General features: G+C 34.3%; 1 protein-coding gene across 1 annotated transcript; it reads left to right on the top strand.

Moving 5' to 3' along the window:
- The first annotated feature begins 851 nt into the window (after nt 1-851).
- On the top strand, nt 852-24,951 carry LOC131440689 (UNC93-like protein MFSD11). The gene is made up of 7 exons (XM_058612193.1): nt 852-1,207; nt 1,263-1,331; nt 1,787-1,887; nt 17,611-17,787; nt 17,839-18,113; nt 24,181-24,614; nt 24,677-24,951. The coding sequence occupies exons 1-7, from the start codon at nt 1,121-1,123 to the stop codon at nt 24,845-24,847; spliced, it is 1,314 nt and encodes a 437-aa protein (XP_058468176.1). The 5' UTR covers nt 852-1,120; the 3' UTR covers nt 24,848-24,951.
- Nucleotides 24,952-26,016: the final 1,065 nt, after the last annotated feature.

The raw sequence follows: 26,016 nt of genomic DNA, 5'->3' as shown, positions 1-26,016 counted from the left end.
TCATCGTTCTTCCTGGAGTGAATGAATCTGTTCTGTATTCACCTTAAATAGGGTTTAGCAAATTGGCATCCTTTAGGGGGTACCGAAATTACTTCTGCTCGTACATACTGCGAATCGTTCTGCATTCTTCCGGGAGTGCAAAATGGTGTCGCTATTGTAAGATCTCTAAATCCTCTCGGGGGTTGGAGGTTTTATTAACAGCAGACTGTTCGGAACCTCGTATAGGTTCAGAATTTACTTCTGCTTCCACCAGATTGTTCAGCATCCCTTAGGGGTGCAGAATTCACTTCTGCTTTTATGTGTTTTTGTGTCGCCAATTTGTTCTGATTCCTGATTCCATACTAATATGATATTCGAAATGTTCTAGGTTTGAAGTATTACGTATTGTGGATGCTAAGAAGAAGAAAAATTTATGTGTATTGCCTACGAAATAAACGTATTTATGGAAAAAAAGAAATAATAATAATAATAATAATAATAATAATAATAATAATAATAATAATAATAATAATAATATTAATAATAATAATAATAATATTAATAATAATAATAATAATAATAATAATAATAATAATAATAATAATAATAATAATAATAATAATGATAATAATAATAATATTAATAATAAATGTTTCGATAAGACTGTTTGAATGACAAGAGAAAGGCATTATCATACCGCTAGGTGGATTAAGAAGAGGTTTTTGTTTATTTTAATTTATGATTTACTTAAATAAAATTATTTATCATAGAATTATTCGAAACGAATCGTGTGTGATGCGATGCAAAAGATTTCATTTAATGTGTTTTGTTAGTGGGTTTTAGCACATTTGTACACACAACTCAAATACTTTTTGCGTTTAGTTATTCGAAAAGCTGGTTGTAAGACAAGTATACGGTAGTGTTCATTTATTTTGATTTATCGTAACTAAAATATTTTGTGTTTCCACATCAGTTTTCAATAGCTTGCCATCAGTTGGTTCACGCGGTTCGAAAGTGCTAGTGTCATATCGATTTAGGTGCAGTTATCAGTTGAAGGTAACTTCACATCTGCTGCATCTGAAAACTAGTGTCGTGTCAATTGAAATTTGTGTTTTGAGAGCATATAACAGCAATTAGTGTTATGGATCATCGACTGATTAGCGTTATCAAGCTCGGCTTCGGGTTCATGTTTTTGTTTACCGCCTTTCAAACGATGGGTAACATAGAGGTACAAACAATAAAAAGTTGAATACCATGTTTGTGTTTAATAATATTTTCTGCAGCAAACGGTCATCAATAGTATCAAGCATGACGATCGTACATATGAAGGAGACGGATACACTAGTTTGGCGGTAAATAGTTTATGACAAAATTGACTATCGAGTATTCTAGTTTAACATATGTATATATATATATATATATATATATATATATATATATATATATATATATATATATATATATATATATATATATATATATATATATATATATATATATATATATATATATATATATATATATATATATATATATATATATATATACACATATATATATATATATATATATATATATATATATATATATATATATATATATATATATATATATATATATATATATATATATATATATATATATATACAAAAACCAAACCAACTTTCTAATTCAAAACCTTTGAAGATTGATTATTTTGACGATGCAGAAACAAAATGTTTTCAAAATGCTAGTAACACATCATGCAGTGAAAGTTGACGCACTTTGTAAGTAATCTGTTAATGATTTCGTTTTTATGCCCAAACAGGTTATTTATGCAACACTGTCGATATCAAACTGGCTGACTCCACCAGTGATATTAAAAATCGGAGAAAAAATCGCAATGCTTTTAGGAGCAGTAACCTATTGGTGAGTAGTATTCAATAAATTGTACATTCTTTTTGGATGGGTTTATGCAAAGTTACCGCCGTCGTAAATAAACAGCGAGTTTCTCTATATATTATTTAGTATAGTATAGTTTAGTATAGCCGAAGTCGGTTCGTTTAGTAAGTAACTAATATAGCCTACAAGTTGAATCAGTTTCAAGCCAAATCTAGAAGAATTTTACCCTATTTTGCCTCGTCGCTCTAAACGACGGTGTGAAATTCAATAGCAACCTAGGGAAGTACGAGATTTTTTATTTTTTTATGAGTGACATTATTTGACACATACTCACACACATACACGCACATACACATACATTGTTCAGTTTGATGAACTGTGTCGAATGGTATAGAACACTTAGCCCTCTGGGCCAATTTCCACTAGTCAATTTTTCAAGTGATTGCATAGACTTTCTCTATGAGAAAGGAAATAAGTGTACTTCTATAGAAAAGTATCGTTATCATGATCTTTCAATAATACTAACAAATTGAATATGATAATTAGAAATTTACATTTTTTCACCTGAAAAATATAAATTTTAATATGGCCACCCTGCACCCCGAAGGATTCTTAGTGTCAGTAGGATCCATAGTACTAGCCATGCAATGATTCTGTACACTAAGAATCGGCTGCGAAATATGTTGAAACAGAAAGGCCAAATTCCACAAAAGGAATGCAATGCCAGGACTTTGCTTTGTTCTGCACGCTATACAAAATTGAACAAAGCACGCTGCAAATGAATTTGAATGACGATTTGAATGTTTTGACACTCATCGCCCTATAATGTCGGAACCGGAAGTCGAATCTGGATGAAAATGCACAGTATATTTTAAGACGATGAGAGCTTTAATTTGAATTATGATTTGTGAAAATCAGCTTAACCGTTGCTGAGAAATCGAAATGAGTTCCGTTTTTGGAGATTTTCTTAACTATTATCGGTGCTTTCGGAAGCGGAACCCGAGAACTAGTAGTCCCAAAGTAATTTTATAAATTCACTCACTAACCAGATCTACCAACTAGATGAATTTAGCAGTGGGTTTTATGAAAATATACACCATGTTTCGCTAAGTTTGTGAAAATCGGTTCAGCCATCTCTGAGAAAATTGAGTGACATTATTTGTCACATACACACATACATACATACACACAAACACACACACAGACAGATATTGTGTTATCTCGACAAACTGAGTCGAATGGAATGTGACATTTCTATATGTTATGAGAAATGCAAAACATGAAAAATGGCTTTATTTCATTAAACTGATATGATATTTGAGAAAGTTATGCAGTTTTTATTGATAAAAACCTATTTTAATCCACCTAGTGGTGTAATGATGCCTTTCTCATATTACTCATTACATCATAAATATAACTGTGAAATTCGTATAAACAACTGTTTATTGAACAGAAATAGGAAAATTAGCTCGGACCTAATCTCACAAACTCTATAAATCCTGTTTACCCTGTAGTTCCGGAACCGAAAGTAGTATACAAACAAATTAAGGAATTTCGTATAAAACTGTATGACTTTTCTCTTGAACCTATAAGTTTGTGAAAATCGATCCAAGAAAAGTGAGCGAGATCCTTTTTGAAGTTTTTAATCACTATTTCCAATTCTTCCGAAACCGGATTCAGATAAACGGAATAGCCGAAGTTGGTTCGTTTGCTTTCAGCAAATATGACCTACAAATTGGAACAGTTTTGAACGAAGTTAAACCTACACTTACTATCTCATGCTCTATTTCGATTAAACGAAATCTAACAAATGAAACGAACCTGCGTTTCTGTTACTTCTGCATATGTTAGTCAATCGAAACAGCGTGAATCAGCAGTATAAAACATGTAGTAAGATTATTATTATTATTATTATTATTATTATTATTATTATTATTATTATTATTATTATTATTATTATTATTATTATTATTATTATCATTATTATTATTATTATTATTATTTTTATTATTATTATTATTATTATTATTATTATTATTATTATTATTATTAACATCACTTCACAACGTGTACGAAATAGAACAAAGCAGGCTTTGTTCGTTATGTGTTTTCTTCTTCTTTCGGTGTTGTACATATTGTCACTCTATATGGTGATTTGAAAATTTTGACACTCATCGCCCTGTAACTGCGGAGCCGGAAGTCGGATCCGGATGAAATTTCACAGTAGCTTTATAGACAGTATGAACTTTAATTCAAATCAGGATTTGTGAAAATCGGTTCAAGCATCGCAGAGAAATCGAAGTTTAGTTTTAGGAGTTTTTCTTCTCCACTTTCGTTGCTATCGGAACCGGAAAAGAGGGGACCAGTAGTACCGAATTAAGTTTTCATACCCACAAACTAACAAGCTCTGCAAACTAGAAGAATGTATCAGACAGTTTTATGAGATTTGTACCTGTTTTTAATCATCGTTCGTGAAAAAATACTAATAAAATTGTTAATTTTCCACCTATAACGCTTTAGTTCCGGAAGCGGAAGTCGCATCCAGATAAAATTTTCTACAAATTTCCAGGATATTGTAAGACCTTTCATTTGAATCTTAGTTTGCGAGAATCGGTTGAGATGTTCCAGAGATAATTGAGTGTAAAATTTTCACATATTACCATATAACTCCGGAAACGGAAGTCACATTCAAAAGAAATTCAATAGCAAACTATGGGACCATAATACCTTTTATTTGAATCTTAGTTTGTAAAAATCGGTTCAACCATCTCTGAAAAAAGTGAGTGCATATTTTTTCATTTTTTTGGTGCATATCATCCTATATCTCCGGAACCGGAAGTCGGATCGGAATGAAATTCAATAGCAGGCTATGGGACTATGAGACCTTTCATTTGAATCTTTGTATGTGAAAATCGGTTCAGCCATCTCTGAGAAAAGTGAGTGCATATTTTTGTTACATACACACACGGACGGCCACACACAGACATTTGCTCAGTTCGTCGAGCTGAGTCGAATGGTATATGACATTCGGCCCTCCGGGTCTCGTTTAAAAAGTCGATTTTCACAGTGATAGCATAGCCTTTCTATATGAGAAAGGTAAAAACTATATTTAACATGAAAAACTCACAGAAATTGAAAATATATAAGTTTTTGTACTAAAACTATATTTAGGACACCTTTTTAAAAAATACATTATATTATGAATTCCACTCAAGCTACGGGAATAGTACCTACTGCAAATTTTTTTAAAATGATTTTCTGCAGAATTTTGTCGCAATTATTTAGCCCCTATATTGACCCTGAGCTAAGATAATATATTTGTCTCACATTAGGGGGATTAATCACATAAATAAAAATTTTAAAAGATAGCATTTCTCATTCCGAGCAACTTTTCTGAAGATACTATATATCGAAAATCACGTTTTTAACGTGTTATCAATTAAAAGCGTAAAATTGGACTATATATAATAATAATAATAATAATAATAATAATAATAATAATAATAATAATAATAATAATAATAATAATAATAATAATAATAATAATAATAATAATAATAATAATAATAATAATAATAATAATAATAATAATAATAATAATAATAATAATAATAATAATAATAATAATAATAATAATAATTTATGAGGTAAAATCGATCTATTTCGCAACCAAAGATTTGTTTTGTCTTTTTCAATATGTCTTCATTTTTTTCGACCAATCGTGAAAAATTGTCAGTTATATGCAGGCTGCTGTCGAGACAAAGCAAGTCAAAGTTTTGGCCAAACATCTAACTGCTCATACAGAAGATGGTCCGGCTAAGAAAAAAAGTGGAAGATCTGCCAAATAAGCATCAAAGGCGCCACCATCCAAATCATCGACCAAGAGAACCAAGGCGAAGTCACCACTTTTGTCCAAAACGCTTTCAAAAAGAGAAAAAACTGTTGTTTCTTTGAAGAGCTGCAGTCTTTAAATTTCCTTGGGGAGCCAGTAACCGAACATCTTTCTTGAAATGGCAAAAATTTATCACTTTACGAAATTGATAATAATTTTTTTTTCAATCAAATGAATCAACTTAGTTTCTTAATCAGTTGTTCGCTAGGGATTTTAGCTTTCCATTGATGTATAGACACAGACTAACAGACATGACAGTATGAGTAAATTCTTATAAAAATAATTTTTCGTGATGCACTAGTTCCACCTATATTGTACTGCGCGAACTATTTACTATCGGTACACCCCTTGTGTTACGTAAAAGTTGTTTTACTAGTTGGTTTCCCCTCGTTTGTCAACACCGATCAGCTGCTTGCAGGGATGCCTGATTTCATCAAAATTTTTGAAAATGAATCGTCACAATAATTTGTTTGATTACGTTGATAATTAGAGTGCCTATAACCAGAGTGACGACATCTCATCCGTAATGCTGGCAACAATTAAAAACATTCCATTAGCTTTACATTGAATTGACAGGCCGTTTGCTCGTTTGGAACTGGTAGCTGTCATTCCAAACGAACAGCTGTCGCCACTCTGATTATAGTAACTCTATTGATAATATATTAAACTTTTTCGCGATGTTGGAAGGTAACCATTTATTTGACTCAACGTTGTTCATCTAGACTATTTTTTATTGTGTTGGTAGTTTTCACCCGAAATTAAGTGGCGGTAGACCAGAAGCAAGTAAATATTGTAACAAAACGGGTTCGATTTTGTATAGCGTTGGAGGATGAGAAGTAGGCATAATTCTGTATATAGTTTTGGCAATATGTATTAAATTTGTATCCTGCATGAAATTCGCATGGACGTATACAAATCAATACATTACAGGTAATTCTGCATGAATGGCAACTCTGTTGGTAAATGAAAAAAAAACACAGTATAGATGACAGACAGGATGTTTTTGATAGGGCAACGTGGTGCCATCATGACACATGTGAGTACTGTCCCAAATAAAGGAATATTCGAAATGATCGTTAAAATGATTGAAGAATCTAATTTGAGTGTCCTGTCTGTTAGTCTGTGGTATAGATGTCCACATAATGTGCACTAAGTCAGAAGTTATGATCTTGAAAGAAAAGGGTGCCCGTAACCAAGCACTCCCCCCTATTATGTCGTTATCATAACTTTCTTGGAAACCAAAAAATATCAGAAGTTCAAGATAAATCAACAAACCGTTATAATGAATAACTATAATGTTAATATATATGCCAGACATGAGAGAATAAATTAGCATAAATATATCATATCGGCTTACAATAAAAACCAAACACTTTTTTTAACAAATGTGGATTTTCAGAAGTGTTGAGAAATTCTTCCCTTTCGCAACATTTGCATCTGCACTTTTTAGGAGAAATAAAATACGGATTAATCTGTATATGTGGCATCCCTCTTTCGCACGTTTTGTTTCGAAACGACACCCATACTAGTATAGAAATGTGTTCTACATCAATACTTCATTTTCGCATTGCGAGAGAGCCTTACCATCGTAATTGAATGTGTTAATGACGGCGCAATTTTATCAACTTTACTTTTAATGAATCTGATGCTTTGAGTAGGGAATGGAGAATCTTTGGCCAAAATTCTGCTGTTCGACCCAAAAGCGTGAAGTCTTGTTGCACTTCCCCGTATATCTCGTTCCGGCCAGTGTTGCTCAGAAAATGATAGAAAAAGTGAAATCTTCATCTTATATATCGATGTAGCAGCAGATATTTTGTTCTCTTCCTCAGAACGCGTTCTGATTGGCTGGTGCTGTAATGGGTCAAATGAGACAGGTTTTTCAATAGTGTAACATTGAAACACTGCATTGTTGTTGCAACACACGTTCAAATAATAAAATTAATTTCGAAATCTCAAAACATATATTGCGACAGTTGTAACAGATATTGTCAAAAAATGAAAATTTAAACACAAAAGTTCGTATAGCTGAACTTTCAATAGCGTTCAGGAAAATGAGGAGACCGACCTTCCATTTGTGGCTAGTTTGATCAAAATCAGTCCAGTCAGCTCTGAGATCACGACGTCTTTGTTAACAAATCACATACAAACACGCACACGGACGTTTGCTCAGTTCACCGAGCTGAATTAATCGAGTTGAAAGGGCTTTCGTTGAATTCGCCAATTAAACGTGCTGTAATTTCTTAGCTAAGGCACATTATATTTCCATTCAACTAATTTTTCAGTTGAATTAGAAAGATAAAATGTTTTTAACCAACAAGCTGTAATGCACAGTACAACCGAAAAGAATTTTACAGTCGTGGCTGTCATTTCTATATTGGCAGGCATAAATACGATAACGATATTCCGTGTTGTATTTACGGAAAAGGAAATAAACGAAACATTAACTTCTTTTTCATAAAATTTTTCTTCTAAATCACTGTTTTCTTCATTCGACTCAGCGAACTTGACTCTCTCAATGAAAGCAAAAACCGAATAGGGGTAGATGGGGTAAAACGCACCCCCTAAGAAAATGTAGCTATATCTTTACTATAGAGAATAACACGGAAAATTTTCATGCATGACTATCTTCCGTAATCATTATTTCTCAAAATTACGTACAAATACTCGCTGAATGCAGTGAAAAATACATAAAATGTCTTTTTTTCCAAAATCCTTAAAAATTGTCTGAAAACATGAAAAATATACATTTTTAATTACGCGAAGTGACGATTATCTGAACATAGAGGCAGGATGATCTTAAACAACGGGTAAACATCCATCAAAACAACGGATTAAAGCTCATGACAACCACGGGGCAATATGCACCCTCATAAAGCTTCTTCTTCTTATTTAAAGAAAGCTTTAGACTTTTCCTTGACGAAATATTTGCCAGGTGAAAGATTGTTCACTATTATTCAATAAATTGATAACTTATGGATAATTTTTGTAAGCGAGTTCTTGAGCATTTTGCCTCACACAATTCGGGTCGTTTTGCCCCCAAAAATATGAGACGATAAATTTGACGTTTTTTCTATAAAATTGCAAATGCATCGTCTGTATTAGAACTAATTTGAGTAACCCGAATGATTGGCAAAAAAATTCACTGGTATGTAACCGTCTTCCTCACCCTAGAAAATTACAATAGAACGAACATAAAAATTACTTATAACAGAGACATAATTGGTTTTTTTTTAATTTTTCCAGGTATGATTGAACCATCGCTACCAAAATTTTATAGTAATCTGTTGTTATGGCGGACTTTCAGTTTCATTAATATTTTAGTTAAAAAATTGGTAACTTTTGAGAAAAGCAATGGATGCATTATGCCTTGGGGGTACGTTTTACCCCATCTTCCCCTACACGTAATACTACGGACGGCGTAGCCCGAGCGAAACATACCATGAAATAACAAGAAACCACATACGCCTACTACAAGTATTCTATACAAACTGTGAAGGATCTTATTTTCTTGATGCAAAACTATTACCGTTTTCGTTTATTGATCAGAGCAGCCCGATAGCTGACCCAGAGTCGCCCAAAAAACGTTTGATATGTTTGTTTTAGCAACCTGAGGTCAATCTAGATCGCACTCCAATCGCGTAGTTTCGCTCTGAAAATTTTCTCGGGTCGCACCACGCATCCAGCCGAGTTTGTTTATTTTTTCTTTTTTTCGTGAGTTGTTATTTAGGGCGCGTACCACGTGTTCGTTTTACTCGGAGTCAGAGTAGTCCGCGTATAGGTTCAAAAACGAAAACGGTATATGTTTTGAAAAACTATAAACCTTTCTTTTTGTTTCGATATAGCCTTCAGCCGAGAAAAATACGATCAGCTGCAATATGGGTTGGAAGACACAAAAAAATTCATAAACATACATATACAATTCGATGCAACATACGTAACTCACTTAATTATTCCACGTAAACACATTATCACGCACAATCCCATCAAATGTGATGTGATGTGATGTGATGTGAAGTGAAGCCACCATCAGTTCAAGGACTTGCCAGTGGATGCGGGTAGACTTACAGTAGCCCCGATATGACTCATCCATTCACCTTCTTACTATAGCTGTTACCGAAAAGCGAACAAAAAGGGTTGGGCGGATACGTAAGTAGAGTCACTTACTCGTATTCCGCGGGAATAAAAGATGCTCTTCCAACCATAGTATCCAGTGCATGGATGAAGCAATGTCTTTTTTTCCAAAATCCTTAAAAATTGTCTGAAAACATGAAAAATATACATTTTTAATTACGCGAAGTGACGATTATCTGAACATAGAGGCAGGATGATCTTAAACAACGGGTAAACATCCATCAAAACAACGGATTAAAGCTCATGACAACCACGGGGCAATATGCACCCTCATAAAGCTTCTTCTTCTTATTTAAAGAAAGCTTTAGACTTTTCCTTGACGAAATATTTGCCAGGTGAAAGATTGTTCACTATTATTCAATAAATTGATAACTTATGGATAATTTTTGTAAGCGAGTTCTTGAGCATTTTGCCTCACACAATTCGGGTCGTTTTGCCCCCAAAAATATGAGACGATAAATTTGACGTTTTTTCTATAAAATTGCAAATGCATCGTCTGTATTAGAACTAATTTGAGTAACCCGAATGATTGGCAAAAAAATTCACTGGTATGTAACCGTCTTCCTCACCCTAGAAAATTACAATAGAACGAACATAAAAATTACTTATAACAGAGACATAATTGGTTTTTTTTAATTTTTCCAGGTATGATTGAACCATCGCTACCAAAATTTTATAGTAATCTGTTGTTATGGCGGACTTTCAGTTTCATTAATATTTTAGTTAAAAAATTGGTAACTTTTGAGAAAAGCAATGGATGCATTATGCCTTGGGGGTACGTTTTACCCCATCTTCCCCTACACGTAATACTACGGACGGCGTAGCCCGAGCGAAACATACCATGAAATAACAAGAAACCACATACGCCTACTACAAGTATTCTATACAAACTGTGAAGGATCTTATTTTCTTGATGCAAAACTATTACCGTTTTCGTTTATTGATCAGAGCAGCCCGATAGCTGACCCAGAGTCGCCCAAAAAACGTTTGATATGTTTGTTTTAGCAACCTGAGGTCAATCTAGATCGCACTCCAATCGCGTAGTTTCGCTCTGAAAATTTTCTCGGGTCGCACCACGCATCCAGCCGAGTTTGTTTATTTTTTCTTTTTTTCGTGAGTTGTTATTTAGGGCGCGTACCACGTGTTCGTTTTACTCGGAGTCAGAGTAGTCCGCGTATAGGTTCAAAAACGAAAACGGTATATGTTTTGAAAAACTATAAACCTTTCTTTTTGTTTCGATATAGCCTTCAGCCGAGAAAAATACGATCAGCTGCAATATGGGTTGGAAGACACAAAAAAATTCATAAACATACATATACAATTCGATGCAACATACGTAACTCACTTAATTATTCCACGTAAACACATTATCACGCACAATCCCATCAAATGTGATGTGATGTGATGTGATGTGAAGTGAAGCCACCATCAGTTCAAGGACTTGCCAGTGGATGCGGGTAGACTTACAGTAGCCCCGATATGACTCATCCATTCACCTTCTTACTATAGCTGTTACCGAAAAGCGAACAAAAAGGGTTGGGCGGATACGTAAGTAGAGTCACTTACTCGTATTCCGCGGGAATAAAAGATGCTCTTCCAACCATAGTATCCAGTGCATGGATGAAGCATATCGCTATACATGCTTGAACCCGCCTGATGGTTTGTTTGAGAAGGGCGCGTCAGACTCATTTCAAACCTTCAGAAGGAAACAAGTTCCTTCAAGTGACTTGGGCTGGCTATCCACAATCCCTCGTCCAGTCATCAATTCGTCCGATGCCCTGATGCTCCCTCCCCTTTACGCCTCCGTGCAAAATGTTTTATATTGATAAATACAATGAAACATAGTGTAATGAAATTAATATAACATAAAATGATATAATAGATTACAAAATAATATAATATAACATAATATAATATAATATAATATATTTCAATTTAATATAATATAATACAATGATATAAAATAACAGTTAATGTAGTGTCAGTTATGCTCTTCTATCTTCGCAATACTGCAGGAAGTAGAATATTTCTCTTCTAATAATAATAATAATATCCACATCCATAAAAATAATATATGTTATTATTATTGATGACAAATTAATAATAATAACAATAAATATAATAATGAAAATAACAATAAAAAACAATATAATATAGTACAATGAATTATATAATAAATAATAGAATAAATAAAATGATATGTTGCGATATGCTATGATATTATATAACTTGAATTTATATGTCATTTCTCATCCTCTCATTCTGCCATCAACGCATTCCATCGACCATTTGTCACCACAGACACACGTGTAGGCATGAAGCTCAGCTTTTGACGACCTTGATATTTAGTTGAAAGTTACTTTAAAAATGATAACTTATAAGGAAAACAAATTTATATTTTGCGCAGAGGTACGTAGTACTACTAATAATAAACCCTATAATATAATATAATATAATATAATACAACATAATGCAATACAATATAACACAATACAATAGAATACAATATAATATAATATTACATAATATAATAAAATATAATACAATATAATATGATATAATGCAATGCAGTATAATACCATACAACATAGTATATAATAACATAAAATAGTGTAAGACGATAATATATGAAATAATATGCTATGATACAATATAACAGGTAATATCGCGGTGTAAGTTACGCTCTTCTAATAAAAATAATAATAATAATACATGATGTAATAAACAACACAATTATATGTTGAAATATACTATGATAAACACTGCACTTTAGGATGGGCTTCAACCTACAAGCCATTTCGCACCCTCTCATTCTGCTACTAACGCAGAAGGCGATAGCACCCAGTCGACGCCGTTCTATTGACCAAATGTCATCATAGACGCTCGGGGAGGCATGAGATAGGGACTTGTGAGGACTTAGTTATCTCACCATTTGACGACCATCACGCACAATCCCATCAAATGCACACAAACTCTGAATGGATACACTTTCCACTAAAAGTTTATGGCAATTTAAATATGCATACATTGTAACACATGCGAAAACATCAAAACAGGTTGTAAGCAGTTTCAACAAGACTATTCTTTTTAGCATTTTAATGGAACGTTTTGCTTTGACACTTCTCATGAATTTCTGGCTAATAAACTTGTTCATAAAACCAATTTAATTTCTGTTTTTTTTTTTACTGTCTTTCAGAATGGATGGTGACAGATAGATAGAGCACAATTTACTGATTTTAATTACAAAATTAGTTGCCAATGAGAGTTTCGAGTTGGATTGAAATTTTGTTGGTTTGTGTCCAGGATATTCGTCAACTAAACACATTCTCTAAAACTAGATTTTTTCAGCAACGTAAATTCTGAATTTCAGCTAACTTAACTTTTGGATTTTTTGTAATTAAAATCAACTAATTAAAAAACAGTAATACGAATTGGGCGTAGAGCTAATTTCGGTCGTTCCGTGAGATAAAATTATTTATCGGGCAAAAAACTTTGAATGAGATAATATCCTCCTCAAATCCTAGAGGTTCTATTTTCAAAGAGGAGGTATGAAAACCATATTTTCTAATACAATAATATTAATACTAAATTGATGATGTCGTTCTACTCACTCTTTTATTGCTATAAAAAATTGAAGTAATGGGGCTTCTAGTCCTTATAAATGCTCTCTTTGGGTTAATCGTCATATGTTTTTTATAATCTTGGGATAGTCACATAAAAGTGATTGAAAGTAAACTATCTTCACTTGCTGGTGCTCTCAGGAAAGTTCGCAATTTTGTTCCTAGGAAAGCATCGATCAGCTTCTACTTTGCATGTATCCACTCTCATATACAATACTTATTGATTATATGGGGCCATGCCTCGAAATCCAAGCTAAAAAGAATTCAAGTACTGCGGAATCGCTGCCTGGAAACTATATACAATTTCCCATATCTTCATCCAACATTGCAACTTTATTCCGATTCTTCACACTGTATCCTATCTCTCTTGGCACTTCGTGATATGCAGGCTATTTTGTTTGTGTACAAAGTTCTCCATCAACCACATGCTCATCACAACATCTCATTACCCGTTGGTACCCAGCAGCGGTATACAAGATAGGCTAACTTATTATTTCGAGTAAGAGCTTATAGAATTTGGGTCAAACTCGTATGACATATTACGGTCCATCGATATATAATAATCTTCCTGATGAGCTCAAACAAACCTTCAATCCGGTAGTATTCAAAATGAGATTAAAGCGCTACCTAAAGACAGAGATAGCTAACTATATACTGTAATCGTATCAACCGTGTTTTTGTGTTTGTAAAATTCATCCTTCCATTATCTACTCATTCATTCACTCATTCATACACTGATTCACTCAATCATTACTTCCCTCACTCATAAACTCTTTTATTCATTCATTCATTCATTGATTAATTCATTTATTCATTCGTAACATCATGTACCCATTCACTCATACATTTATCAACTTACAAATTCGAGTCTTTGTTCAAATGTTTCAATCTTAAAAGTAGAGGAGATTTTTGTGCCCTTTTGAGCAAGTGCTGGTACCACAGTCTACTCAAGAGGGTTTTTTCTTGCTCAAGTGTTGAAATGAATAGATTACTGTTAGTTAATTTGTTAATAAATAATTACTGTTAGTTTTTGTAAGCTTTGAAATATTAGTAAGAGCCCCTTAAAAGCAATTCTACATTCCACCGGGAGCTCTAGCATAGTGTAAATAGTTAAATGTCTCTTCGCTAGTATATAACGTTAGTAGTAATGACCGCAGATTGTCATTATCGCGGTTTTTTTCCTTTTTTTCCTATAGTTTTCGCTTTTCCAAGCTGAGGTATGTATGTGTCCGTAACCAGGGAGCTCTAATTGTGAGCTTTTTGGTGCGGGGGAGTGCGGAGGGCTAAAAAAATATGCGACTGAAGAGGCGGCTGAAGTAAGAGACGAATACTTCGTCTGCGAAAGAGTAATACCGGAGTACGACGAAACGAACGAGACAAGAATGAACGAAATCACAACAGCAGAGATAACAGCGGCTATAAAAACAAGCGCATTAAGGAAATCTCCTGGTTCCGATGGAATTCCGAAGAGGCCTATGCACACTTGACACTACACTTGATACGATACAGCTACCTAATACAGACCAATCACACTCTTGAACTATGACTACAAGCTTTTGTCGCGTATCCTGAAGGCACGAATAGAGAACATATTGAAAACACATCGGGTTTTAACTGATACACAAAAATGTGCTACAACATTTTCCAAGCTACTCTATCACTGAAGGACCGAATACCACAGCTGATCAACCAACGCCGAGCAGGTAAGCTGATATCGTTTGATCTGGACCATGCGATTGATCGTGAAAACCGAAGTTTTTTATTCGGGAACATGTGATCGCTCGGTTTTAATCGTGATCTGGTGAACTTACTTATCAGACTCTCCGATGCATCGTTTTCTCGCTTATCCACAGCGTTCCCCACACAACGCTCGGTTCCACAAGATAACTCTATTTCGAGTATTCAGTTTAGCCTATATATACATCCTTTACTGCAGCGGATAGAACGAATATGCGAAAATGATCTGGTTGTCGCATACGCCGACGACATAAGTGTGATTGCCACCACCCCTCAGCGAATTAATCGAATATACGAATTGTTCACTCGTTTCTCCCGTATATCTGGAGCGGTATTATATCTAACCAAAACAACCTCGATTAATGTTGGAATTATTGATCGAGATCCTTTGTGACTGCAGTGGCTTCAAACAACTACGACGATCAAAATACTGGGCATAACATACACCAACTCTATTCGAGGCATGATAAAAGCCAACTGGGACGACCTGGTGAGAAAATTCTCACGCCTAATCTGGTTTCATTCTATACGCACACTGTCACTCTTTCAAAAAGTTACACTACTGAACACATTCATAACAGCAAGAATATGTATGTAGCATCTACTAGCAGGAGATCGAACGCAAGGTGGACTTAAATTACAACTACCCCTCTTGAAATGCAAGGCGCTCCTGATAAACCGACATACACAAGAAAAAGAATCAATTCTATACTACAAATCATTAATCTTCCAAAACAACCCCAACCCAATAATTATTCCCACAAACTGCCCTTGTTTACAAAAAAATATTTGATTTTTTTTCTCAATAATTTCAAAATGAACCAAAAAAAATAAAATAAAACAAAATCAGGGTTTCGATTTTTTTAAATTTTTATTTTGAAGCTGTTATTAAAACCTACAGATTGATGGCTATCCCATCCGTGCCTTTTGAAAAATGAAGAAGTTACAGCTAAAACAATTTACAAATATATTCTAAATTTCAAGTTCTCGTTGAAAGATAATCATTAAAACAGTAGAATATTATTCTACAGGTTAAAGGCAATAAATTTGTTCATGATATCCTGTCTTCTAAAAGTAGCTGTTCTTGAGATACTTGGATATTTAATTATAACACCATTTTCTATATTTCCATGAATCGTTTATTTGCTTCATATATCTACAATTATTACATGTACATGAATAATTTTTAATTGGTGTTTCTTCACAATTAACAGCACGGTTCTATTTTCATGCCCATGGGCAGCAAACTCTTCATAAAAAACCGTTATTATTCGTTATCCTTTTTTTTCAGTAACACTAAAATGGATCTACGCTTCTTGGACTGTATGTTTTGTTCACTTAAAATATCTAAAGTACGGCAACCGCGACTTGCTACTTTTCTGAAAAACTGATTGCACTTGAACTCACGTGAACTGACTGTCCGACTAACTGACTTGTCTACGGGCCGACGCCCGAGACTAACGGATATTTTCCGCGAACACTCTGAGACTGACTAGCCGACTAACTCTTCCCAACTATGGGTTTTTAAGCTCCTAACATTTACTTTCGGGTGAAGCTGCGCTCGTCGCGTATACGCTGACGTGAAGGCTTGCCTGAAAGGTGACGAGTTTCTCTTTCACGGCTGGGTCGCTATTCTTGCAATGCTGCAAGTTCAATGAGTTTCCACTGGCGCGTTGCAGTGTAGACAATTCTCACCATCGATGCGTCGCATCGTATGTGAAAGTCATGTATGTTCGGTTTTTCCATTTTCAAAAAGAAAAAGGTCGCTTCGCTGCTGCGTCGTTAGTCCTTTTGCTCTGTGGATATTGCTTCAAACCTTATGCCAATCTTGAGATGGATTCTCTCGTTCAATCCTGGGTTGTTCAGTACTTTGTGTGTAGAAACGGTGGATTAGATCGGACGAAAGATTTTGTTGAAGTTGTTCAGGTAGAAGTGGGAAATTCTGATGTATTCAGTGTATATTTTTTTTTAGAGTGCCCAATCGATTCCCTACAACTTCTTCCGTAACGCCATTTTTGTACAATTAACGGTTTCCGAGTTACAACAATTTAAAAAGGGAATTTTTGTGAAATGCAAAAATACATACGCCCTTTTTAAAAATCAGTCGTGAGTTAGATTGACCGCTCCATTGGCTCAAAACTTATGGTTTGCCATACTGAAGCCATGTGCAAAGTTTCATCCAATTCGGAGAAGGTCGAGTCTGATGATCTGCTAAGCATTTCTGGAATTGCTCTTCAGTTAAAATTTAAAATTTTTTGACCACATCTATTTATAACGGGTTTAATAAAATTATTTTCAATTGTCTAGTTAGGGAAAAAATATGAGAAAGGTATCCTTACATCAAAACATTGATACATCTTATACTTACAGTTTCTTCATTCTAACGTTTATTTGGCCGGTTACATGGTTACTTTACGCTGCCAGCGCTATAGTTGGATCGGGAGCTGCATTTATTTGGACTGGACAAGGAATGTACCTTTCAAAATGCAGCGATGACACAACAATTTCTAGAAACTCTGGAATCTTTTGGGCTTTGCTACAAATGAGGTGAAACTTTGTATAACTTTTACATCTTGTTCCTAATTCATTGATTTTTAGCATGTTTTTTGGAAACTTATTGGTGTTCTTCTTGTTCCAAGGAAAGTCTCACATTGACGGTGAAACGAGAAGTCTGGTTTTTTTGATTTTGACTGGTGTTGCCGTCATTGGAATCGGAATTTTATGCTCTTTGAAGCCTTCTGATTCTTCTTCAAAACCAATGGACGAGGAAATACCGGAAATTCAATATAGTTTTAGACAAGCTTTCAATAGTGCAGTAAATCTCTTTATGACAAAACGGATGCTTATGTTGAGTGTTTCCTTTGTGTACACAGGTAATATAATTTTCAAATTAATTTTAATTCATTATTGTGGTATTCTTTATTTGTGTATAATTTATATGCTAGGAATTGTATATTTCGCATTATGAATTCATAACGATTTAAAAAAGTGGGCTGCAATATCAGAGGTATAACAATCAATGTCAGAAACATAAAACTGACATCATTTTTTTAACAACAACGTCCAGCAGTGACAGGATGTTGTCAGTGAGTTGCAGTTCAAGGCAAACAGACAAGATGCAGTTCTTCTGGTGAAAGAAGTTACCGAAGTTGCAGTAGAAAGTTAAAGGAAAGAGTGAAACGAAAGGCCCTTTAAGTTTTGTCGTGAATGCTAGTTACTTTACTATGGAGCGCCTTTTCAAAATTTACTCTCTGAGAGAGTGATAACTTTTTGATCGTGAATATCTCTTGTTGAATCTAACGTTCAACATAATTTTTGCTACATGCCATCTGAAATATGATCATCAATGTATGATAACATTTTCAGTTGTATGACGTAATCACAAGTAAATCTACATGAAAGTTATCTGAAATGTGAAAACTCATGATGGCTTTCTCGTAACTGAGTAGGTATAAAAGGTTAACACTTGATATAGTTCATCCATTCTAGCCAGCGCAGTTGACTGAGCTAGATGTAAATCAAATGCATCATTCGCCTTGGCTCAGGTTTAACAGTTCGGCTGAAAAGTTCGTATCGTTCAATAGAAACACACATTTTTTTGCCAAAATTCGTTTTTATTATTCAACATAATTGCCATCAGAGGCGATACAGCGATTATAGCGATCTTCCAACTTTTCGATACCATTTTTGTAGTACGATGTGTCCTTTGACTCAAAATAGGCCTCAGTTTCAGCGATTACCTCTGCATTGCTTCTAAATTTTTTACCAGCGAGCATTCTCTTGAGGTCTGAGAACAGGAAAAAGTCACTGGGGGCCAAATCTGGAGAATACGGTGGATGAGGAAGCAATTCGAAGCCCAATTCGTTCAATTTCAGAATCATCAATTCGTTGTTGTTTTTGATCGATTGTGAGCTCACGCGGCACCCATTTTGCACAAAGCTTTCTCATATCCAAATATTCGTGAATAATATGTCCAACACGTTCCTTTGATATCTTTAGGGTGTCAGCTATCTCGATCAACTTCACTTTACGGTCATTGAAAATCATTTTGTGGATTTTTTTCACAGTTTCATCGGTAACAGCCTCTTTTTTACGTCCACTGCGTTTATAGTCTTCGGTGCTCATATGACCAGTACGAAATTTTGCAAGCCACTTACGAATTGTTGCTTCGTCCGGTGCAGAGTCTGGATAACACTCATCAAGCCATTTTTTGGTATCGGCGGCACTTTTTTTCATCAAAAAGTAGTGTTCCATCAACACACGAAATTCCTTTTTTTCCATTTTTTTTACAATAACAAAAGTAGCTTCACTCAAAATGCAATATCTCACAAACTAATAATCAGACAGCTGTCAAATTTATACACGTATCTTTTGAAGGTTGGTACTAACTGAAAATGGTATGGATTTAATTCTAGTGGCGCCCTCTCATAGAAACGATACGAACTTTTCAGCCGATCTGTTAGAGCTCAGTTCCAGTTCTAGTATCAAGAATTCGGTTCCGTATTGAATCAATTGCGAGATTTTTGCAGAGCCAGTTTCCTTTTAAAAAAGATCGATTGCGTCATCCTGCTGCTGGTGGATTGCATTGAAGCAACATGAAATGAAATGAAATGTGGACAACGATGAGGAATATTATGCAAAATCAGCCCAAATGGCCCAAATGTTATCTAAAGAACTATAAAGATTGCAAATCTGGAGATGAAATCATTAGTTTAATGTGAATCTAGAATAATTTGATTATCTTTGTTCATTTTGTAAAACATGCTGCAGTGCAAAACTCCAAACCAAACGAATGGGAATAAAGCCAGCACTTGACTGCTTCGCGTTAGAGAAATATGTTCTGATCGCAGTACCTTCAAGTGAAATATCTCGCTAACCATCGCAAGAGGAAGAGACAGGTGCCTTCAACGAATCGTACAGAAGGCTAACCGAGTCGTCTTTTGAAACGAATGCGTCAAGAAGGAGTAGTGTCCAGCGAGTCGTTAAGTGTTGAAGTGAGTGGGATTCAAAATCCGTTTTTGTTTAGAAGAACTCATGGTATGTTTATGCTACATTTTTCGATCATGTCTGGCATATTTTCAATATAGTTATTAATTATAATAGATTGTTTACTTATCTTGAACATACTTCTGGTGTAATTTGTTTTTCAAGTAAGTAAATATTAAACAAATATTTTCAGGTTGTAAATAATAAACAAACATTTTTAGTCAAACTGTACTGCATATTTTGCAACCTATACTAAATAAATATAATTAAATAGTTATAGTAACACGCGAACAATACACCTTAAAGTAAAATGTAAAATTTTTCAACAAGAATTTCGATACAAGAGTTATTATTAGCTGCGTTTTTGATATAGTTATAATAAAAATGCATTAATAATAATAATAATAATAATAATAATAATACTAATAATAATAATAATATTAATAATAATAATAATAATAATAATAATAATAATAATAATAATAATAATAATAATAATAATAATAATAATAATAATAATAATTTTCTATTTTTCCCATAAATCAAAGAGGAAAGTTTACCTTTCTCGTATTTTCAAAGCTCATAGCTCAGTGATCTGTGAAAGGGATTATATAATCTAACAACCAATAGAATCGAATTTTTTCAACTTTATCGTGTATAGCAACAGCATTGAAGTATTTCAATAGTACACTATTGAAAAACCTGTCTCATTTGACCCATGTCAACACCAGCCAATCAGAACACGTTCTGAGGAAGAGAACAAAATGTTTGCTGCTGTACAACAAATCGAGAAAAATGTTCCGAGCAGAGCTTAATATCGTAGTGAGTTCCACAATTTGGCTGATCGTTCCGTTCGACGGAATGGTATGCACATCGTTGGTATTGTTTATCGTTGGGTGCATTACTATTTCAGGGTCAATCTGATTTTCTCCCAGCTGTTGTTAAATTCGCTCAATCTACTCGTGCACCATTTTGACGCTTTCGCGGTGACTCCGACTGTGCACGCTTTCTCTATCGTCTTTTATGTTAATCGACAACATCTCAATTCGTTCCTTTAGAAATTGTCTCTCTAGCGCCTCTCGATGTTTGAGTAATTTTTGTTGTGCAGCTCTCTCTTGTTTGATACGCTGTTTCTGCAATTCATTTTCTCCTTCTGTATATCCAGCTTTGTTGCATTCGTATCTATGTTCTCGCTTTTGCACGAATGACTTTATACGCTAATAGTAGCTCGACATCTGAAATTTCGGAACTGCAAGACGAATCACAGGCAGAGATAGTATGAAACCTTACAATTATTATTTTCAATATAAACGTGACAATCGATTAAGCATTCCAAGAGATGTAGAAGTGAGTTCCTTTTTAAAGTTTTTTCATTATCTATGGCACTATCAGAAACGGTATTCAGAGACCAGCATAACCAAAAATAGTTGTTTTGTCCATGAATTAGTATGACGAATAAATTGAAAAAGTTTTGAGCCCCTACTTTGAAGATATTTTGGTATCGTCACCTTCTATGACGGTTTGAATTTTAAAAACTCATCACCCTGTTATTTCAAAATTGGAAGTCGGAATCTGTTAAAATTCACCAATTTCGTACAGGTCTCTAGGGCACATAAAAAACTAAATTATTATTATTATTATTATTATTATTATTAATATTATTATTATTATTATTATTATTATAATGGATATGTGTAGATATTATTATATTATATTATAATAATAATTATAGTTATAATTATTATAATTATTTTAATTCACCAAATTTGTATATCACCATAAGTTTGTTGTAATTTAAATTATTGTTTATTAAATTCGTTTTGCCCTTATTTTAGCTCTCGGTATAGGCGGAGTCAGATAAGTTCGCCTAATGGGTTGTTAACCATTTTATTAGATTCGAACAAAACATTTTTGAGTACCTTTCACGAAACATTTTTGTGTACCTTCCGGGATCGAAAACCGAATACCGGTGAAACTGAAATAAGTTTATTTGGTCGTTAACTTTCAAAATCTGTGAACCCGATAAATTCATGTAAAATTTTTACACTAATCACCCTGTATTTCCTGAACCGGAAGTCGGATCTGATTGAAAACCTGTTATAATCCACCTAGTGGTGTAATGATGCCTTCCTCATATCAATCATACTATCATATATAATACGGTGGAATTCTTCAAAATAATTTTCTTCAATTCTTAAAAGAATAACCAAAATCGGTTTGTTTGACCATCTACTGATAAAAACTATCAATTGGAAAAGATTTGAGGTCGATTTAGCAAAGACGAAACGTAAAAATAATAAATTTTTTAAGGTTTTTACATATTTTCAGTGATGGTATACAATTTGTAACCCACTTTACCCTATATTTCCGGATTCGGATGTCCGATCCGCATGAAATTCAGGAATTACGCTTGGGACCGCAGGACCTTTCATTTGAACCTAGGTTTGTGAAAATCGGTCGCGCCATCTATGAGAAAAGTTAGAACCCATATTTTCTTATTTTTGCACATTTTACCCCATAACTCTCGAACTAATATTTAGGAATTTTTTTATGGGACTTCAAGACCTTTCATTTGAATCTAAGTTTGTGAAAATCGGTTCAGCCATCTCTGAGAAAAGTTAGTGCACTTACTTTCACAATTTTTTGCACATTTTACCCCATAATTCCGGAACCAGAAGTCGGATCCAAATAATATTCAGGAATTTTGTATGGGACCACAAGAATCTAAGTTTGTGAAATTCGGTTCAGCCATCTCCGAGAAAAGTTAGTGCAAAAAAACGTTACATACACACATACGCACATACACACACAGATATTTTGTGTACTCGACGAACTGAGTCAAATGGTTTATAACACTCGGCCCTAAGGGCCTCGGTTCAACAGTCGGTTTTCACAGTGATTTCATAACCTTTCTATATGAGAAAGGCAAAACAAGCAGTTTTTATGTGACCTGGAGACATTTTACTTGAATGTTAGATGGACGAAATCGGTTTTGCCATCTACTAGCAAAATGAGTAAAATTACATTAATTCTATTTATTTATTTTTTTTTTCGTTTATTCTACCCCGGCTTTAACCATTAATTTTATTACATATTTCATCCTGTAGTTCCGGAACCAGAAGTCGGGTCCAAATAAAATTCAGAAACCTTATAGGAGAACACAGGACTGTTCATATGAATCCAAGTCCAAGATAGAAATCAGTTAAGCCTGAGGAAAAATAATGAAATTATTTTACACACACCATTTCGCTTATTTCGACGAACTTCTTCGAATGGCATAAGGTTGTATGAAGTTGTGTTCTTCCAGCAATTATTGTTGCAAGCAGTATAAATCATTATAAATACAAAATTGTTTTGAATTTGAAAATACTGCCATCTTTCTAATATGTCATATGTCATGTTCGAACGATCATGTTGCCAAAAATGAAGCGTGCTAAAATCGAAACGTCATGAAGAAAGGTACTATGCATAGTCTTTTAGTTGCTAAGAAACAATTGCATAAAACAGTACATATTCTGTTTTCAAGGTCAATTGTGACAGATATTGCCAAAAACGGAAAATTTTGACCTAAAACTTCGTATAACTCAAAAAGGTTAACATCCGATCTCAAAACCATTCAATTGCGTTCCGGCTAACGGGGGGACTTTTCATTTGCGACTGGTTTGATCGAACTCAGTCCAGTCAACTCTGAGATATCGACTTCTTTGTTGACAACACACACGCACACACACGGACATTTGCTCAGTTCGTCGAGCTGGTATATGAAACTCGGCCCTCCGTGTCACGGAAAATTTTGAGCGAATTCTATACCTATTTTTTATATTTATAAAAGAGGCAAAACAATCGTTATTAAAATAATTAACTTATTGTTTAAATTTACACAAAATAAAAAAATACAGTTAAAACTCGTATCGATTGATTGACCTTAGTAAAAAATGTGATGATTTTTTTTAGGATTGGCATTATCTTTCTTCAGTGGAGTTTATGGAGCCAGTATTGGATTTACTAGTGCAATTGGAAAGCAGGCTAAACAGCTCGTTGGCCTCAATGGTGTTTTTTTAGGGATAGGAGAGGTACTAGGTGGAGTACTGTTCGGTTTACTGGGAAAACGAACGTCGAAATGGGGCCGTGATCCAATAATTGCCGCTGGGTTCATAATACATATGGTTTGCTTCCTACTTATTTTGATGAACATTCCAGATATTGCACCCTTCGGTGACACAGAAGATGTTGCTTATTTTAATCCACCTTCGGCAAATATTGCCATTTTATGTTCATTCTTGCTTGGATTTGGTGATGCCTGCTACAACACCCAGATATATTCAATTCTGGGAGGTGTTTTTGCAAAAAAATCTGCAGAAGCGTTTTCCATATTTAAGTTTACTCAGGTAAAGTGTAATGATTCAAAGTTATTTGTATATACTATATATTGCCTTTTCATTCATTTCAGTCCATCGCGTCGACTGTTAGCTTCGTATACTCATCACATTTTGGACTTCGAACTCAGTTAGCTATACTTTCTGTATCTAGTATAGCAGGAACCATCTGTTTCTGTTTAGTCGAATGGTCTATAAAACGATCTCGTGCAGTGGTGAGAAATGATACAGCTTACAATCAATGAACAGTATGAGATGATGACGATTATAATTATTGTTACTTGATGAAACTTTGAGTTTACACATCATTAAAGGCAATTAAAGTTAAAAAAAAAACAACATAAGTGATTCAATAGTTCACTGAAAGGTACGATATGCCATTTGATGAATTCAGATTATTTAGATGACTAAACTAGTTGAAAAAACGTTCTTAATCAACCTTAGTGAGATATCTTTATATATCAATTCTTACTTTACGACGGGGCACCTTTTCAAAATTTATCCTCTGAGAGAGTGATAAGTTCTTAATCGTGAATATCTCTTGTTGTATGGAACATATCATAGTTTTATGATAAAATTTTTAGTTGTATGGCATAATCTCAAATAATTCAGAATTAAACTTTTCTAAGAGCTTTGGTATTAACGAGTATCAAAGAGGAAAACCCATGATGCGTGTTTGACTTTCTCGTATTTTGAATTCTCATAGCTCAGTGATCTGTAGAAGGATTTGTATAATCTAACTACCAATAGATTCGAAATTTTTCAACTTGAATGTGTATTGCAACAATATTGAAGTGTTTCAATAGTACACTATTGATAAACCTGTCGGATTCGACCCATGTCAGCACCAGCCAATCAGAACGCGTTCTGAGTGCAATACATACGGAGGAGCAACATCGAAGACCTCACGCTTTTTAAACGAAGCGAGCGCGGAACAGCAGAATTGTGCCGCAGCCGGACACACATCAAAAACCTGTCAAGACGTCAGAAGTAAGTCATGGGAGCGCTGCTCAGTTAATATGTCCGGAGTTTTATTGTGTGCTCCAAATGCACCAATTGATTCCATCCGAAATGGATCGTTTCATCTTCTTTGGAATCCAATTAGAAACCACAATGGATTCATAGTTAAATTTCGGACGAGTTTACCGAGTGTACACGATAAGAGCCATCTCAGTTCTGTTTTAATGTATATTCTGTCAGTCGTGACAATTCAAGGCACTTCAGTCCCACAGATCATCATTAGGAATTATTTGAATCTCCTCCATTTCCTACCAAAAGCATCATATTCATCAAAAAGGACGTTGTAAACGATTGCACCGTCACTAACACATTCAATTACGACGGTAAGGCTCTCTCGCAATTAATGTATTTATGAACGTATTGATATAGAACACATCTTTATACTAGGATGGGT

This window comes from Malaya genurostris, chromosome 1, assembly GCF_030247185.1.
Source record: "Malaya genurostris strain Urasoe2022 chromosome 1, Malgen_1.1, whole genome shotgun sequence".
NCBI classification, from domain to species: Eukaryota; Metazoa; Arthropoda; class Insecta; order Diptera; family Culicidae; genus Malaya; species Malaya genurostris.
This window is presented reverse-complemented; position numbering and strand designations above follow the sequence as displayed.